This window comes from Alligator mississippiensis, chromosome 4 (genome assembly GCF_030867095.1).
Source record: "Alligator mississippiensis isolate rAllMis1 chromosome 4, rAllMis1, whole genome shotgun sequence".
Lineage (NCBI taxonomy): Eukaryota > Metazoa > Chordata > Crocodylia > Alligatoridae > Alligator > Alligator mississippiensis.
Window position 1 is genome coordinate 7,248,113 of NC_081827.1, and position 17,640 is coordinate 7,265,752.

At 42.3% G+C, this 17,640-nt stretch overlaps 1 protein-coding gene across 2 annotated transcripts in view; it reads right to left on the minus strand.

Moving 5' to 3' along the window:
• Positions 1–17,640, minus strand: part of EXOC4 (exocyst complex component 4) — a 558,473-nt gene that overhangs the window by 495,318 nt on the left and 45,515 nt on the right. For both annotated transcript variants that reach the window (XM_059725748.1, XM_059725747.1), the window contains exons 4-5: positions 3,201–3,385; positions 850–959 (exon numbers count right to left, since the gene is read on the minus strand). In XM_059725748.1, the coding sequence (XP_059581731.1) occupies positions 850–959; positions 3,201–3,385 (295 nt within the window). The remainder of the gene's footprint in view (positions 1–849; positions 960–3,200; positions 3,386–17,640) is intronic.

Consider the following 17,640-nt stretch of genomic DNA (forward strand, 5'->3'; position numbering starts at 1 on the left):
GGCTTTGAATTCTGTTCCAAAAAATTTACAAAGGGTGGCAATAATTTATCTGCTCTAAGAAAAGGGTGTTCACATTTGGTTATGTTGTTCCTTACTATGTCAATTATTACCTGGTCAGCACGTATGGCCTGTGACATTTTCCTCATACAAACCAAGACAAACCCATCTACCTAACCTCACTGGGACCACGTGAAGCTTAACTCAACCATTTATATGATGATTTTAAATCCTCAGATGGAAGACACCCTGAAGTGCAAAATATGATATTGGTCAAGTGTCCTTAAAAATACATATTAGATAGGAAACAGAGGAAAAGCAAGCAACATATACAGGAAGAGCTTTCTCCAAAAGTTAAAATAATAGAAAGTTTCCACAAAGACTTCTTGAAGAAGGAGTTCTGATTTCTGGCTCTAACCCAGAAAAATACATTTACACTCTCTGCGTGCCTGCCTTCCTACATTAGATAATGTAAAGGAGATCTCTCACCCCAAAGGGAATTAACTGCAAATCTCCCTCCTGGCCGGGATATCAAGATGACGATCAACACCAGGACAGGCAGATAGAACGAAATGTAATTAATTTGAGCAGAGAAAGAAAAAAAAATAGAATAGGTAAACGGATGACTTGTCAAGAAGCTTGCTAGCCTGTGACAGTGCTTAATATCCGTCTGGGAGCTGCAGAATGAGTTGTGTTCCTGGCTCTGCCAGTGACTCACTATATGACCTTGAGCAAGTCACTTTGTATCTCTGTGCCTCAGCATCACTCAGCTGCGAAATGGGGATAATGCTAATAATCAGAATAATGATCACTTGATGAAACATGTCAGGCATTAGTACGTGCAATACTCACTGCTTGAGCTCCCAGGAGTGCTGAACTGGGAAGCCTCGAGGAACTTCCGAGGCGTCGACAAATTAGTGACATCCATAAGAGGCCCAGGAGATGGATCCTTCACAAGTGAACTGAGAGAGGTGGGAAAGGAAGGAAATAAATCAACAGCAAATTCATTCGTGTATCAGAGTAGTACCTAAGGACTCCAGCCATACGTCAGGACACCACTGCGCTAGCCGGTGTGAAGAACATGCCCACAGTCCGCACTCTAAGAAGCTTAGAGAAGTTAAGTTTAAGACAGAGCACAACCACATGAAAAGGCAGAACACAAGGAAATGGCAAAAAAGACAACCCAAGTCCAAACACACAGCCAGGGCAGGGCAGCGGGCAAACATGGCACCAGCCCCAGGCACTGATTTATTTATTTAGAGGGGAACAAGAACAGCAGTGGTTGGCCTGGCCACCACTGCCCCCCAACCCAGGGCACAGAAACTGCTTGTTAGGCCTCTGAGACACACTCCTGTACACACATGTTTCTTTACTAAATTTTTTAGGGCTTCACACCCACCTGTGTGGCTCTACTTGAATGATGAGGCCCGAGGAGATCAGATTTTGCTGCAGTACGTCCTTCCACACACATACTTTGTTCTCGCAAAGCAAGCCTCCCTGTTCAACACCCCCACCCCTTAAAAAAGTACTTCTACTACCTAGAAAGAAAAAAGTGCTCCTTTAATAAATTCATACTGTATTACTTGCCAGGAGCATGTCACACTGCCTGGTCATATAATGAAAGACAAGAAAGCTAGACGAAGCAAGAGAAATGAGAGCAAGAAATCACTTTTAAGAGGAAGTCGAGAATGCTACTGTAATGAGCTTGGTATGTTGCCTTGGAGATGGAAACACTTACCTGACACCTATTAGCTCAAGTGCTAAGCTACTGGCCAGCACTGAAACCCCCTGCACCCCCCGTTCCCCTCATCAATGCCGCAACATCAACAATTTGGAGGAATGGAAGGCGCTGTACGATTCAAGGCAGTGAAATTAAAAGAAGCAAATTCATTACTTAATTGTATTGCAGGAGCACTCTGAACCCAAATGGTGCAGGGTCATACACTGAGCTGGCTGCTGTACTAACATGAAGTGATAAACCCATCCCCAACTTGGGCCATGCTGAGGTTCTATGACAGCATCGTACCCAAGAAGAAACAGGAAGAAAGAGTTGAGTTTCCCTGTACCAGGCATGCAAGAAAATCCTCTGTTAGTGCATTTAAAAGATGGGGGAAGCAGAGCTTTGGTATTTCATCTATTTCTAAGTAATGGAGTGAGGGAACAAGAGACAGAGGACTCACTAACAATCCTCTAGCTTAAAAATTCTAGCTTCAAATCAAATCTCTGCTTAATTTACTTAATGTCATTTTCTGCATTGCCTCTTATTTTGGGTAAGTCTTCTACTTGTCCAGGCTTCCCTAACTTACTCCTTTCCATAAGGAGTCAGCATTCATTTTCTCTATTTTGATTATATTCAGTCTTCCTGTATCTCCCCGATTCTCTGTACTCTACTTTCTGCCACCTTTTCACAATTTGTTCTCTCTCACGCCATAAAAAAAATCTCCTTCCCAGTCCATCATCATATTTCTCTTTCCTGGCTTACCCCCCAGCATGTGTTTTCTAGCCACCAACCCTCTTCTATACAGAGGCTTGCAACCTAGGGACTAAACTTAATTAGGGATCCCACTGATCAGAAGCAACAGGGTGGTGGTTTCTCACGTGGATAACACATTCAAGCTGATATCCGTGGACTCTGCTAAGAAATTGGAAGGCTGCACCTCTGGCTAGTAGCTATGATTAGTATGAAGTTGTCTAACCTCTCCAGCTTGCGGAAAGAGGTGAGGAGTACATGCTCGCTCTTTTCCTCCCCTTGCCTCATCCCAGAACTGCCTGAATATGGAATTGGTAGTCGGGTTATATGGGGAAAACACTCTACCAGCTCTCCCCTGCCTTTATTTGTGTCCTTGCCCCCCGCTGCCTGCCGCCAATATTACTTCTTCAGCTTTAGGAATGCTAGAACTGACCTGATTATTTTCAATTTCACTGCTACCCACAGAGCTGTAAATAGCATCAGTGAAAGCTGATAAGACGGTGGACTGTTTTTACAGCGATTCATCTTGGAAGTCGCTATGCAGCAGCAGAGACACTGGAGCCATCTGCCTGCAGGCTTGAGAGGACAGCAATGCATCAGTCTAGAGAGTTTTCTTTGCACAAAAGGTTGGACTGCGGAAGCTAACAGGCGTTCTCCAAGGAAGGGTTCCTACTCACGAGAAAAAAAAACCCAGCTTTAAGCAAACTTTGAGTTCATGCCACTCAAAACCCACCTTATTCTCCCTTTCTCCTTGTTCCGCTGCCCCACGCGGTTAGTAGACTTGATGTAAAGATGACGGTGCAATTCATCTATTAGGACTAAGTGCATGTTCATCTTCTTACTATGGAGCTCCAGTCTCAGGTCACTCAGGCCCTCCACCTGAAGGAGAGGGCCCTCCAAGGAGTCCACTGCTGACACCTGGAAGGAAAAAGAGATTGGTTTTTAAAAACCATTTTATTTAACCTTGAATTCCATGTTCTTAGTCCTCACCTTCCTTACTGCCCTCAGCCCCAGTTTATCCTTTGGTCACAGGGGAATAGCCACTATTCCCTCCGGAGTATCAGAACCCCACACCGAAGGCTATCCAAAACGTGGTTTAAAGCTGATGTAAAGGTGAAAGAAAAGCAATAGTTTTAAAGCTGTCTGTAAAAAAAAGCCAATGTGCCATACAAACAGATCCTAACAAATTAATATCACGAGCACCTGAAAATTTCTTATCAGCTATAAGAGGAGCAAGGTTTTTGCATGATATTTTTTACTGGACCAACTGTACAGCTGAGAGAGATGCTGGACAAGCTTTCAGGCATCAAATGGCCTTCCTCAGGTCCAAGGAAAGCTTATATACAACATATGTACATTGTGGAAGCTATTCTTAAGGCTGTTCAATTAAAAAAAACACAATATAGTGGACCATGAAATAATGCGGGTAGCAAGTGACAAAGCTCTGCAAAAAAGGAATACATCTTCCATCTGCTTACTCTTCTTAAAAAAAACATCGGTTCCAATCGAACACACCACAAAATCAAACCTCCTAAAGCCATCAGATAGTCAACACAGTTTCTGCATCACAGACAGAAAAAAAAAATTAATTTGCCTAATGTGTTGCAGTGAACCAGTAGCACAGCAGAAACTATGAAACCCAAGAGTCAGTCCTGTGTACCCCTGATCCTTCCTCAAATTGCAAAATATCTGACTTGAATAGGAATCACACAGTCACAAACCTGGTGAGAACCAAGAAAAAATCCTTTGCACTTTGAAGCACTTGGCGAGAGGTTAATCTTTTTGGCGATTCATTAAAATACAATTTTCACTTTAAAATCTCAAAAATAGGAAAACATTTTCTTGAAGCAACAAACTAACAGGTAGTGTGGCTTTAGACTGGCATGATTTAGGCAGGCCCCAGGTAAATCTCATCTGCCAGTGTTTTTCAACAGTGACCAACCAACTAATCTCCACTGGGTACTAAAAAGAGAGACTCCTAACTGATTTCAGACTGGGGGCACAAAAAATGAATCTGGAGAAATGCCCCTGGGAATAACAAACTGGAGGATTAAAGCAAAACTGACAACTAAAGCTTAACTCAATCTTTACATTTCATGAATGTGGGTGGATGAAGTTTTACATCCAACAGGAAAAAGTGTCCAAAGCGTGATCCTCTCGAAAGGTCTGAGACCTGAGCACTGCAGAACTAAGCAGCTGAAAGTGCCTGGCAATAGGAGCAAGACTGATCTCATTGTTCAAACTAAAAGAAATGCAAAAAGTTATGAGCATAAGTGTGGACTGAATTTTTAAATTCTCTCTCTTTTGATAAGCTGAGATAATATTAGTAAAATAAGTAGAGACATTTGCTTATAATACAGAATGTAAGTTCACAGTATTCCTGTCAGCTAGACATTAAAAATGAAAAGCAAGGGGATTTAGTACGCAGCAAGCCAGGATAAGGTCTGATCCCTTAATAAATATTAACAGATAGCAGAGAGCACATAAGCCAATTATGCATTGCTTACTAAGAGTCAAGAATGACCCAGGACCACTTAGGACTTTGATGCTGCTTACAAGAGGAGTACAGTGGTTTGACAGGATATTGGACTTTTCCCAAACACCAGAAAGACCATGCCGTGAAGACTGAAATCTGCTCCCTTTCCTACATGATCAAAACTCAGGGTCAATGTCATTTGGGACAATTACTGGTTTCTGCAACCAGCGGTGACGAGGGGGTTACAGCACACTACTCTACTCTGTGCTGTTTCATAAACTCACAGACATCAGGGATGCAAGGGACCTCGGAAGATCATCGAGTCCAGCCCCCTGCCCCAGGGGCAGGAAGTCAGCTGGGGTCACAAGATAGACATCCAAATATTTCTTAAAAGAGATACAAGCTCATGGGGATTGTGACCCTGCCAGGATGATGTAGAAGCTTAAATTCTGTTCTATTCAGCCTGGCTATCATGGCAGTATTTAGGTGTGCGGCTCAGGTACAATACATTGCGCCTACACATTATGACTCTGCATGCAAATCTATGCATTAAATATTGAATGTTTTTTTCTTACAAGATGGAGAAAATTCCTCAGACCCTCGTTAGCAATCTAAAGAATCTCTCTCTTTCTCAATTTGCACCCAATGGACGGGTTACAAAATTGCAGGCACAATCCCTAGGTCAAGGACCGAATGGTACTCCCTTTAGAGTGGATCGGCACTTCCCTTTGGATAGCCTTAAGAGGTCACTGCCGTCTGTCAGGATGCCCCCCTCTTCCTCTTCCCGTTATCTGCTACCAGGTGATTATTTACATAGAGCCGGAGCATATTACAAAAGGCAGAGCAGATTAAGTAAGGAACAAAAAAGCTCTGCCCTCCCCCCACAAAGGCTTGAATTGGAGAAGATACTATAGGCAGTCCTCAGACTTACGACATAATTGGTTCCTGAAAACCACGGCTTAGGTCAAAACGTTGCAACTCGGAACCATTTTTCCCATTAAGAAACAACGTTATAAATGGGGATTGGTTCCTGAATCAAGGCCAGATACCTTATTTTCACCAAAAATACCCCAGAATCTTGTACTCAATCAATTATAGATGAATAGTATAGCTACATTAATGCATTTATATTGTAAATAGCAATCATATTGATTTGGAAGGACTTCTTTGAGCTGACTTTGCTGGACTTTTTGAAGGGCTCTTGGTTGGACTTCTTGAAGGGTTGTTGGCTGGAGTCTTCTCAGGAGTCTTAGCTCCAGGTTTTTCTGGAGTCTTGTCTGCTTTCTTAAAGAAAGTTTCCAAGGAAGTTTGCACAGATGTTCTCCAGGGAAATGGGTGACGCAGCAAACTTGTTCGCTGGCATGGCGTTGCATTGGATCAAGCGTTGTAAAGTCGAAACAAACATCAGAAAGTTGAAACAATATTAGAGAGGTTGTAAGTGCGAAGCGTTGTAACTCAAAACGTTGTAAGTCGAGGACTGCCTGTATCTTATTGAAGGTAAAACAGTACAACACACTAACTGCTGAAACTTCCTTAGCATGACGAAGGGTTTTTGAACCCGAAAGCTTGCTTAATAACTATTCTCCAACCATTTGGGTTGGTCTAAAAAAAGATAACAGATTCACCCAAGGAGCCTCGTCTGCCTATGTCCTTAGACCAACACGGCTACAACCTACACCCCTACAGTACAACATAGGCATGCAGAGGGACGGCAGCTGCTGCAGGGAAAACATCTGGAAGACAAGAGGACTCCAAAGCATGTTTCGATAGAGAGAAGAGAGGTACAGGAGATACTGCTTGGGATGCCGAACAATTTGCCAAAAGAAGAAGATATAAAAGAGGTCTTGATCCTCAGGCTGCTGAGTGCTCCCAATATCCATTGATAGCTGGGTATGTGCAGCACTGCTCAGCATTTCAGCAGGTCAGAAACAGATTGGGGATGATCCCAAAGAACAGGTGGAGCAGAGAAGCAGGGAAATGGGAAGAGGCAGTGAGAAAAAGAAAGAGTTAAAAGGAGTTTGAAAAGAAAAAGGGTTGCCTGACCTCTGGGAAAACATTAAAAAATAAATAAATCAGAAAGCAGACACCCTACTTTTCACTTATATCGCTGATCTCTTCTCTTCTTTTTCTTTTCCCTGTCCCTAAAAAATTGGCTATGCACAAAGCCGCCTATTAAATCAACATAAAGCTCTCAAGCAAACATTTATAAAAACAAACAGAATAGTCCATCATTTACTGTATTAATAAAAACAAACTTCCACGTACATCAAACTTTCTTCTTTGCTGAAAAATACAGCAATTTTTTTTTTTTTTTATGGCCTTTGTGACATTTCATATTTGCAGTCAGACATGCTGGGGAGTTATGTCCTTGATAACGCCACTTGCAGAGTGATTGAATTCTTGAGGTAAACAACGCGGCCAAGGTGCAATGTGATGCAGGCTGGGAGCCTTTTAACTACTCCACACTCCAGCAAACCTCCATTTAACCACCACCACCTTTCCTGATATTTCATTTCCCATTATGGTCGATTACCAAGACACTTACGGCTAAAGGAAAAAGCTTTTACCGAGAGAAAAATTTTGGTCCAAAAAGGAACTTATGAGTCTAATCCACGTGTATAAAAGTCTAAGTAATGACTCTCATTACCTGCAGGAGGTCTTAGTATAGACACTCCGTACCCTCCACCCCTGCAAACACATGCACCGCCTTAGAAATGCAATCTTCCCGTTGCACATGAGTATACCTTAACATCATAAAGCTATCAAAAGATATCAGATTTACCCAAAGAACACTGTCTGGCTATGTCCTTAGACCAACCCGGCTACAACCTATACCCCTGTGCCTTTATTTCATGCACTTGGAACAGGTATTTATGCTCACTAGCACAGCACAGTCAACGATGATACAGAAATTGGCTTGCCCATCAAGAACAGACAGACCAATGGAGAGAGAGTGGGTACATATTAAAAATAGGAATTGCCAATCAGTGGGCACATTGTATAATTTTTTTTTCTGGGTCAGCAATAAAGAAACCCCCCCAAGTCATGACTGATGAAGTTTGCAGACCATTCAAAGATCAGGGGCGTAGGAAATAACAAGGACTACAGATTACCACGCAATGGCTAACTTTTCTTTTGTTCTGTATTAGTAAACTAAGCTCAGGCATAGTATATGTTTTAATATGGCCAAGTGTTAAGTCATACCACCTGAGCAGTACAAATGCAGGCCACACTTGCAGGTAGTGGAAATAGCTAGGACGCAGTGATTCTGAAAAGGGCTTGGGAATCATGGAGGATAATTAACTGAAAAAGAATTGCCAGGGTAAAGCTGTGGCCACAACGGCTGTATGAGCAGAGGACTAGACACTGGTGAAACCATTAGTTGAGTCCTGTGTCCAGGTCGAGTGGTTCATCTTCAAGGAAGGATTTTAAGAAACAAAAAAAAGAAAGAGCCACGACAACAACTGAAGACTTAGAAGACTGGAGTTATAGGAAAAGGTTCAAGGAGTTCAGTCTCTCCAGACTTGAAGGAAAGGGGCCAGAAATTTGGTGATGAGGGGCCTCTTCAATCTAACAGAGAAAGCTATAACAAAAAACCACAATGGCTTCTGTTGAAAAGAGACCCCAATATTAAGTGGAGTTAATTAACCAACAGAACAATTAACAAAGGACTGTGGTGGCTTCAAGTCACTGCAAAGGTTTAAAACCAAGACTAGGTGTTTTTTCTAAAACGATCTGCTTTTTCCAAGAGGCAAGGGGAGTCTTGTCTTGTGTAGGAGGTCTGTCCACCTCGTAGGCATGGCTCCTTTTAGCCTTGTACTAGCAAGGACACTAGAGTCGTGCCCAGCCATACCACCAACTCGCTGCGTGCCCTTCAGCAGGCCACAAACTGCTTGCATCTATCCCATGTGCCTTTATTAAAGGTTATTGTAGCACTTCCTTGCCCCTCGTGAGCTTTAAGAGGTAAAAAGATGAAAGTGGAGAAGGATTCTAGACAAAAATTAAAAAGTATTACCCTAAGAGTACACTTTTCTAGACCTTCAAGCTCTATTTTTAACAAATTCCCAATCCTTCTGGGGAGCAACTCATAGCCACCTCAAAAATAATGTAGCTTGTTCCATTAAACACCACCCAATGTTTCTCTGCACTACTGGCTCTATTACCTATTTCAAAAGAAGCCTATAAACATTTTGCAAACAGTTCTCTCTCTATGAGCGAACTATAACCTGGATTTTAAAACTGGGGGGTGATATTTTTGGAAGTTAGTGGGTGCGTCTACATGAGACACTTAAATGAGCATTAGACTAATTCTACTGTGCATTAGCATGGTTGGCAAAAGTTGTGCTAATGTGCAGTAGACTTAGTCTACTGAGCATTAACATTACAAAAAAGCATGCGTTTGCGCTAATGTGCAGTAGTGCCTATTACTGCACATTAACTTAGTACTTGTTATTGTAGGTACTAAATTTAATGTGCCATAATTAGAATCACAGAAAGCAAGGGTTGGAAGGGACCTCAGGAGGTCACATCTGGTCCAACCCCCTGCTCAAAGCAGGACCAGGCCCCATCTAGATCAATCCAGCCAAGGTTTTGTCTACCTGGGTCTTAAACACCTCCAAGGATGGAGCTTCCACCACCTCTCTGGGTAACCAGCTCCAGTGTTTTATTACCCTCCTAGTGAGAAAATTCTTCCCAATATCCAACCTCAACTTTCCGTGCTGAAACTTGAGCCCATTGCTCCTTGCCCTGTTGTCTGCCTCCACTGAGAACAGCCCAGCTCCATCCTCTTTCGAACCCCAATCAGGCAGTTAGAGGCTGATATTAAATACCCCCTCAGCCTTCTCTTCTGCAGACTAAATTACTAATAACAGCACATTAATGAACGTGTAGATGTACCTGGAAATATCTTTTTCCAAAAGATATCATTTGTGATCTGCAAGCCTAAAGAAGCACTTTGTTTTCCTATTACTGTAACCATCTAGTCACAGACAAGGACTGATAGTGCTAGACACTAAGGAGAGAGACCAGCCACATCCCGAAAAACTTCTGTTAATCTATTTGGGGTTCAACTTCCTTTTGGTACAGTGAGCCTTCTTTTTTCCAGGGGGAGGAGGGGAAGGGAGAAAGAAAGGAGTAGTTAAGAGTACACCAGCAGAAATGCACTGCAACTTTTTCACGAACCAGAATAGAAACCACATCCTCTTGCAGGCATAAAGGAAGAACAGGTGCATTCTTACTAGATAATTCAGAGCACAGCACCCTGAGTCGGCTCTGCAATTTCAGAAGCAGTTCATTTTTACTTCGCTTCCTCTCGTCGGTGCGCTGCCACATTCCACACATACACTTTGTCCATGTAAAGCGCTGGACAAAGTGCAGTTGTGCAGGCACAAGACTTTCTTTAACACCTTTGGGGATGCCAGGTTCCCTGTGGAACAGCACTAAAAACCAACGGTTACCCACAATCATTGCAAACTGGCCTCAGATGCACCACAACGGTGCTTCCCTATGCTTAGTATAGGATGCAACTGTGGTAGCTCAAAAACCACTCTGTGGTCACTGTGAGTAAATGCTGGCTTTGTAACAGCCACCAGCCTAACACAGGAGCGTCTTGAATGACTTATCATATCTTCTGTTGATGTAAAGCGGAAAATGCTCCATTCACGATACTCCCCTCATATTTGCTATTGTCAGGGACTGAAATACAGCGGGCTTTTGTGCAGTTCTAAATTCGTCCCATGAGTCAGCAGACAAATTCAACGCACTATTCAGTGGAGGTGAAGCCATGACAGTCTGATGTCATGGAACCGTTTCCATTTAGGAGCAGCACAGCTGCTCTCTAAAGCGAATGGGCCTTCTTTCTTCCAGCTACACAAGGTCAATGCATAGATACTGAATCTTTCCCTATTTCCCTCCCCTTCACATTATGTGACCCTTATGTAATGCTCTTCAAAGGAAATTGAAATGCTTTCTGCACAAGAGTATTACTCATTATCCAAACTTGACAGACAGAAACAAAAATAAAACGGGGCACAGATTTGCAGGGGGTGGCAGCAGAAGAGCCAACAGAACTGAAGGCCCCCAACATGCAATACAGGTCCTTTGTCCACAGAGCTGTTCCCTTCACCGTGCAACTCATGCAATTACTGCAGAAATAAAGTTGAAGCTCATACGGGGACCAACACCCAGACGCAGCAGCAACAAGCCGACACGGTTCTTTGCGTAAACGGGCTCTCTTTTATTAGACCAACTAAAAACTTGGACAAATTGTTCTTTGCAAGCTTTTGGGCCACTCCCTGTGCCTGAAGAAGAGTGTTTGTGCCCAAAAGCTTGCAAAGAACAGTTTGTCCGACTATTTAGTTGGTCTAATAAAAGCTATCATATTTACCCAAAGAACCTTAGCCCAGCAAGGCTACAACCAACAACCCTGCAGCAACAATAAGAGGTGCTTCTGAATGCAATATCCTCAGCTGTGATTCATTTTGCCATTTCAGATTGCTTCAATGCACCGTCAAATAGAGAAGATGAAAGATGCAAGGAAGTTTAAGAGTATCACCTTTAATTACAACATAACTTCATGAATCCGGTATGCTTGGGACCAAGTACCTGCCAAAAATTTGAAAACTCCGGATTTTTGAACCCAGAGCAGCAGCCACACGTTGAGTGGTGTGCGGGGTGGTAGATGGCAGTGGTAGCCGCTGCGGGCAAGCTTCCCCCTCCGCTGCTCCGGGACCAGCTGCCACTACTCCCCGATCTAGTGTAGTTTTAAGAAGTACCAAATTTTTGAGAATTCCAGGTCTCTGATATCTGGATTTATGAGGTTACATTGTAGCACCTAAATTTCACCAACTTTTCCCCCTCTAACCCTCAACTCGGACCAGATTCTTACAGTGGCTATTTTTTTTCCACATATTATTTCTATTACATACAAATTATATATAATTGGTAAAAGGGAAAAAAAAGGACTGCTCCGTCTTATGCATGCATAAGGAGTAGCAGCAATTTTATCTGTGTATACTGCACCCAGTCCTGGTGTTCATGTTTAAGAAAAAGAAAAATGAATTATTTGGGGAAAATGTAGGATGCAGAGAGGAGCCACAACAATTATTCAAAAGCTTAAAAATAAAACCAAAAAGAAAAAACATCGCTCTCAGTGGTTCTCAACCTTTCAAGACTCAAGGCACCTCTCAGAAAGTGTCAACCCTGACCTTTCACTCAGTTTTTGACTACAGAAAAATAATTGAATGATTCTTCTGTTGCAAAACACTCAGAAAAGACCCCAAAAATGTATTTAACAGTGTGGATTCCTATTTGAATCATGTTTGTACACCTAACAGTGCTAAAATTGCACAGTATCCTACAACACCCTTGAAAGGATCTCAAAGCACCCAGGTTGAGAAGCAGAGAATGAATGGAGTTTGTATTTGAGACATACATCTATACAGTTCAGAGGCTTGGAATAGGAATACCCCAAGGTATCAATGGATTAGAAAACACAGAATAAAGAGATGTATTGGAAAGATAAAAGACGAGTACAACTATGAGGTATATCTGAATGTGGGGCAGCGGAGGGAAGCTATACAATAAAAAAAAAAATTGAAGAAAAAAAAATAGGTGAAGCCTCTGGATATTGTAGGAAATAAATGTCAGAAAGCAAGAAAGTTTTAATTGCCTAATTGAATGAATATAGAGAATGCTGACATTTAGAGAGAGAAAATGATCTATCGTTTTTCCAAGAAACTCACTTTCCTGACAGACAGCAAAGTAGCAGGACTCACAGATGATTTAACTGTGGATGACCAGCTCTAAATTGGCATAGCTCCACTGAAGCCAGTTTGCACCTGCTTTCCACTAGGTGAGGATCCGGTCTCCTACACGTGACACATCCAGCAAGAACAAGCTAGGTAGGAAGGACAGAGCTGAAAAATATTCCAGCAGGAGAAGCAGATTAAAAATCAGACAAAAAGGAAAAATATGGGAAGTGGCTTACCGGTTAGGGCCCTGATCCAACAAAGAATTAAAGCATAAGGAGTAATTTTGGGCACGAGAGTAATTTATCCCAGAGTACAGGAGTTTCATCTGCCACCTCTTCAAGTGCAGTGTCCTGGTGCCTCTCAAAAGTTGTGGTGTCTGTTGTAGAAGCACAGGATTGTGGTATTTAAGGTCGGGGCAACAAATATTGCGGTGTGATGCTAAAGAGAGGATGGGCCATGGGTGAAGGTAGCAGTTGCTTGCTGATGAGCACCTGAATTCTGCTTTTTCCAGAGTTGGGGGAGGCAGAAGTTTTTACCCCCGGGTGGAACATGGGGAACAGAAGTAGGAAATGGAGAAGTGCATGCAGAGCAGGGGGACAGTAGAAGCAAAGAGAAAGGACAAAAGTTTCTTGTCTCTTCCCTACATGCTCTCCTGCGAGATGTCATGGCCTATTTCCCATCATGTGGGGTGAAACGCAGCAGGCCCCATCTCATGGAACGTGCTAGTGGCTCATAACTGATGGGGGTGAAGACAACCACCATTTCTTACATGCCAGCGTTAAAAAAAAATTAAAATTTCCAAAGGACCAAAAAACAGAGCAGCAGTTCTCATGTGCATCAGCAGGAAAGATGGTACCCACGCATGTACAGAGCCTTTAGCCAAGAGCTCTGGGAACAGCAGAGAGAGGGCTGAATCGAGTGGACTGGGCAATGCCTACTCTGCCAATCCCTTTGTCTGGTGCTCTAAAATGGGAGGAAACAACACCACCCCTATGAGCACGATCTAAGATGAATAAACAGTGCTGATATTTGAGGGGAGTAGAGGGCTGGGTTATGCTTCTAAAAATAAAAAATCCCAAGAATTAACAAACTGAGACCCAAAAAGAAAATTATAAAATGAACAGGTCGTGTGGAGCTGTTTGCTGTCCCCAGGTTGCAGAGCAGAATGGAGGGTGTTTGGTTTTTCCCATGCTTCGGGCCTTCACTGCTGGCTGCATGGGACTTGGAAGGATTTCCCCCCCTCCTGCTGGTACCGATGTTGGGTTTTTTCTTTTCTTGCCTCTCTCAGAGACGCTGGGTGTTGGTTGCAGCCAAGGCTGGGGACGACTGAGTTGTGCCAATGACCCTGCTGGGACTGAAACCCAGAAAGGTTCTTGGCTGAAGGGTCTTGCCCCTCCATATGCAGTCAGACTAAGCATTATATTTGGGATCAGAAAGGAATTTTACCCTGTGGTTTGATTAGTACTGACTGTGGTGTTTATGCTTTCCTCTGTATCAGGGAGGCATGGCCCTCTTCCTTGCATCTCTTGAGTTCATCTGAACAACCTTGCACAACACTGACAGTCCTTGCCCCCTACTTTAGAGTATTTTTGGTGTCCGTGGGCAACATGCCTTGTGATTGTATAGTTTTAGGAACAGATTAGAGGAGGATTTGTATGGGATGATTCGGGTAGGAATGCTCCCGCCTTGAGCAGCGGGGCTGGACTAGATGGCCTCAAGAGGTCCACTTCTCTATTTTTTTTTTTTAAGACCTAAAGGACCATTTTGGGAGTTGTCAAATCCATCCTAGAAAGGAAAGAAACAGGCACTGCTACACAGATAAGAAGTCAAGAGTAAAGACTGAAATAATTGATATGGGAACACCCAATGGGAGCCAATGCTGAAGAGTGCAAGAGTAGGGTGGCAATGAACCAACTGCACAAGAGTAAGAAAGAGCATAGGCTGGCTACCAAAAGTAAGGAATTTCACATAGCAAGAAAGAGCTTGGTCTACAGGGAACCCTCTCAAAGTCCAAATACACAGAGCAGTAATCCATTGCTTTGTCCATTGAGAGGTAAGCACTGTGGGTGAAGGATAGGCAGAGGTTTCAAAGTAGCAGCTCAATATGGGAGAGACCTGTCGGGTCATGAAGCTGATCGCCCATACCAGAGGGAGATCAGTGAATAGTTTCCAAAGGGAAGTGGTGGCAGTTGCAGCATATGTCATATTAAAAAAAGACAAAATTTTAAACATATAAACAAGCAAAGATTCCTCCAGTGAGACCTCTTAAAGTGTAGCTCATCCACATCTTTCCTCCATCCTACCAGCTTGCAATAATAATTTTCATTCCCATTGAACCCTCTTCAATTTATCAGTGTCTTTCCAGTAATGAAGCGGTCTGAACTGGAAGTGGTATCAAGGTACAGATGCACCAGATAGAAAGGATTTATTACTTCCTCCCTCTCTGGAATTATTGCTTTCCTTTTTGTCCATACTCCGGCACAAAACCCTAATGGCTATGGCAGCAAGTTTAAGGCAGAATAATTTCCCAAATGTGCAAAAATCCAGGCATACAGATCTGTTGATACAAGAGATTATACGGTCACTTCTAATGATCGGCACAAGAGTGAGTCTAATAAAGACAGAAAACAAAATGGGTTTGGGGGTATTTTTTTGGTTTTTGCTAAATGTAGAATTAAAAGCAAGTACTAGCAACAATATTGTCAGCATTGTGAAATTAGTAAATATGCATAATTTTTCCCTACATTTGTTAGTTATTCTAGGCTCTCTCAGTCTGGAATTGATGGATATCCCTCAATTCAAGCTTCGAGTGTCACGAAGCAAAGCCTGTGGAGACCTCTTCGGCAGAGATGGGCAACAGCTATGGGCAGATGATCCAAATCAGTTAAGAGGGGATAGCAACTTGCGTCTCCTGCACCACAATAATGGTTTGTGCAGCCACAATTACCTTGAGCTAAACAGAAATTTAAATTGGGGCAGCTTATGCCTGTGCTAAACAAGGCTGAGTTACCCTGGTCAAGCTGACACTTCTGAGAGGTTAACTGAAGACACACAACTAGTTAATACACAACAGCTGTTCCAGAGTAAGTCTCACCCCATATTAACTTAAATGTGATGGACAAACCAGATCTTTACTACCCGTCTCAACATTGCTTAGCATAATGGAGGCCCAATGGCGTAAGAGATTTGAGACACGATTTTAATTAAAACAAAACAAAAGTAATATTTTCATTGTGTGCCTCAACTTGCAGGTTTCCAAACTGGTTCTCTTTTTTCAGTCCGTGTTTCTTCTCTCCTCAGCCATCTCCTTGCCCCACTTCTCAGCTTCACAATGGCATTTCCAATGACCTTTAATTTAGTATAATTTGTTAAATTTTACTAACAGTGTTTACAATAAATTAAATAAAGGCATCCTGCAAAATAGGATTTTGACCCTACAGTAACCACAAACTCCTTCCAAAAAGGCCATTTGTTGCATGGGTCTCTGCTAACGGGCAGTTCAGCCTGACCCCTTCTGTATGGGGCAAGGGCTCCAAGACATTTTAAAGGAAAAATCACACGCAAAATCATGCTCACTTTATCAGTGATAAATGGATTGATTTCAGTGGAGTCGCACACAGCTAGAATCATCCCAAATGTATTAAATTCTTTCCTAAAATCCAAATCTATTACACCACTTTTCTCTTCACCCACTACCTTTCGTAGGTCTATTTTTAAAATGCAATCAATTTTGTCTGTGAAGATTTATGTTTTATGTTGTTCCATTATCCTCTTGATCTTGAGTGATTTCTAATATGCGCTCCATTATTTTCCTATAGACAGAACTATGATTGTAAGATTCAGAATTAAAGAAAAATAATCGAAGGAGCAGCAGCCGCTGCAAAAAAACATTGCTACCACTACATTGCAAGAGATATTAAAGTTGTTAAAAATGTAAAAACAATGTTACAAAATAGCCCTTATAAATTAGCTTCATAAAAAACTACCAATGGCAAAGGAATGATTTTCATTAACTTCTGTAATGGATGGTGTGGGCTAGAAACTGGACATCTCTTCCTTCCTGCTCAACTGAAATGGAAAACCATCACAAAGACCTTTTCCCTGTTAAAATTCAGACTTTTCTCTCGGAGACCTATAAACGGTCATGTGAACCCTTCGTATTGCAAGGATGGAAATGTAAACCTCAGCTCTATCATCTGTCTGGCTGCCACACACCCAAGCATCATTAGATGACCGGGTTGATTGCCTTAAACCATGACTCCCTCCTTACACTGCAGACGCAGTAAATCAGTGGAGGCTGAAGGGTTCAGAAAAGCCCATCCATAAACCAAAGCATGGATCACAACTGAACCGCCACTCCGCTTCGATTAGAAACCCAATACCTGTTGTGTGGACTCAGCAGACTCTCCCCATTACAAATGAGATGCCGCTACCACCATCCCACCATCATTAGTGCATGTTTTGAGTTAATAAACTTTCATCAGCTTAAATGAATGGTTGTTATTAGTTGAGCTAACAGCCAAATGATAATACTCCAGAGAGATATCACTGCTTGTTGGTGCATTAACTAAGAGAGTGCAGGGGCGGAGGTCAAGTACGTGTCAATGCAAATGAGACAATATTAGGCACTAACAGTTTAATGCAACAGACTGCCTCAGATAATGGAAATTACAGGATAAAAGGAATGAGATGAAGTTATTGATAAGCAATATTAATGGAAAAATGATAAGATGTTACAAAGGGAAAGAAATCTTCCACTTACAAATATCTACTTTCAAGTATCTTTAAATCTACCCTGCCAGCCTCAAGAAAAAGAAGAAAAGGAAAAACAAACTTAAAGCAGGATGAGAAAATGGAATTGAAGAGATAAAAAGACGTACTTTTTCCAGCTCATTTCTAACACTTAGCACCAATGCCTTTCTTTCGAAAAACTAAGCACTCTCCCA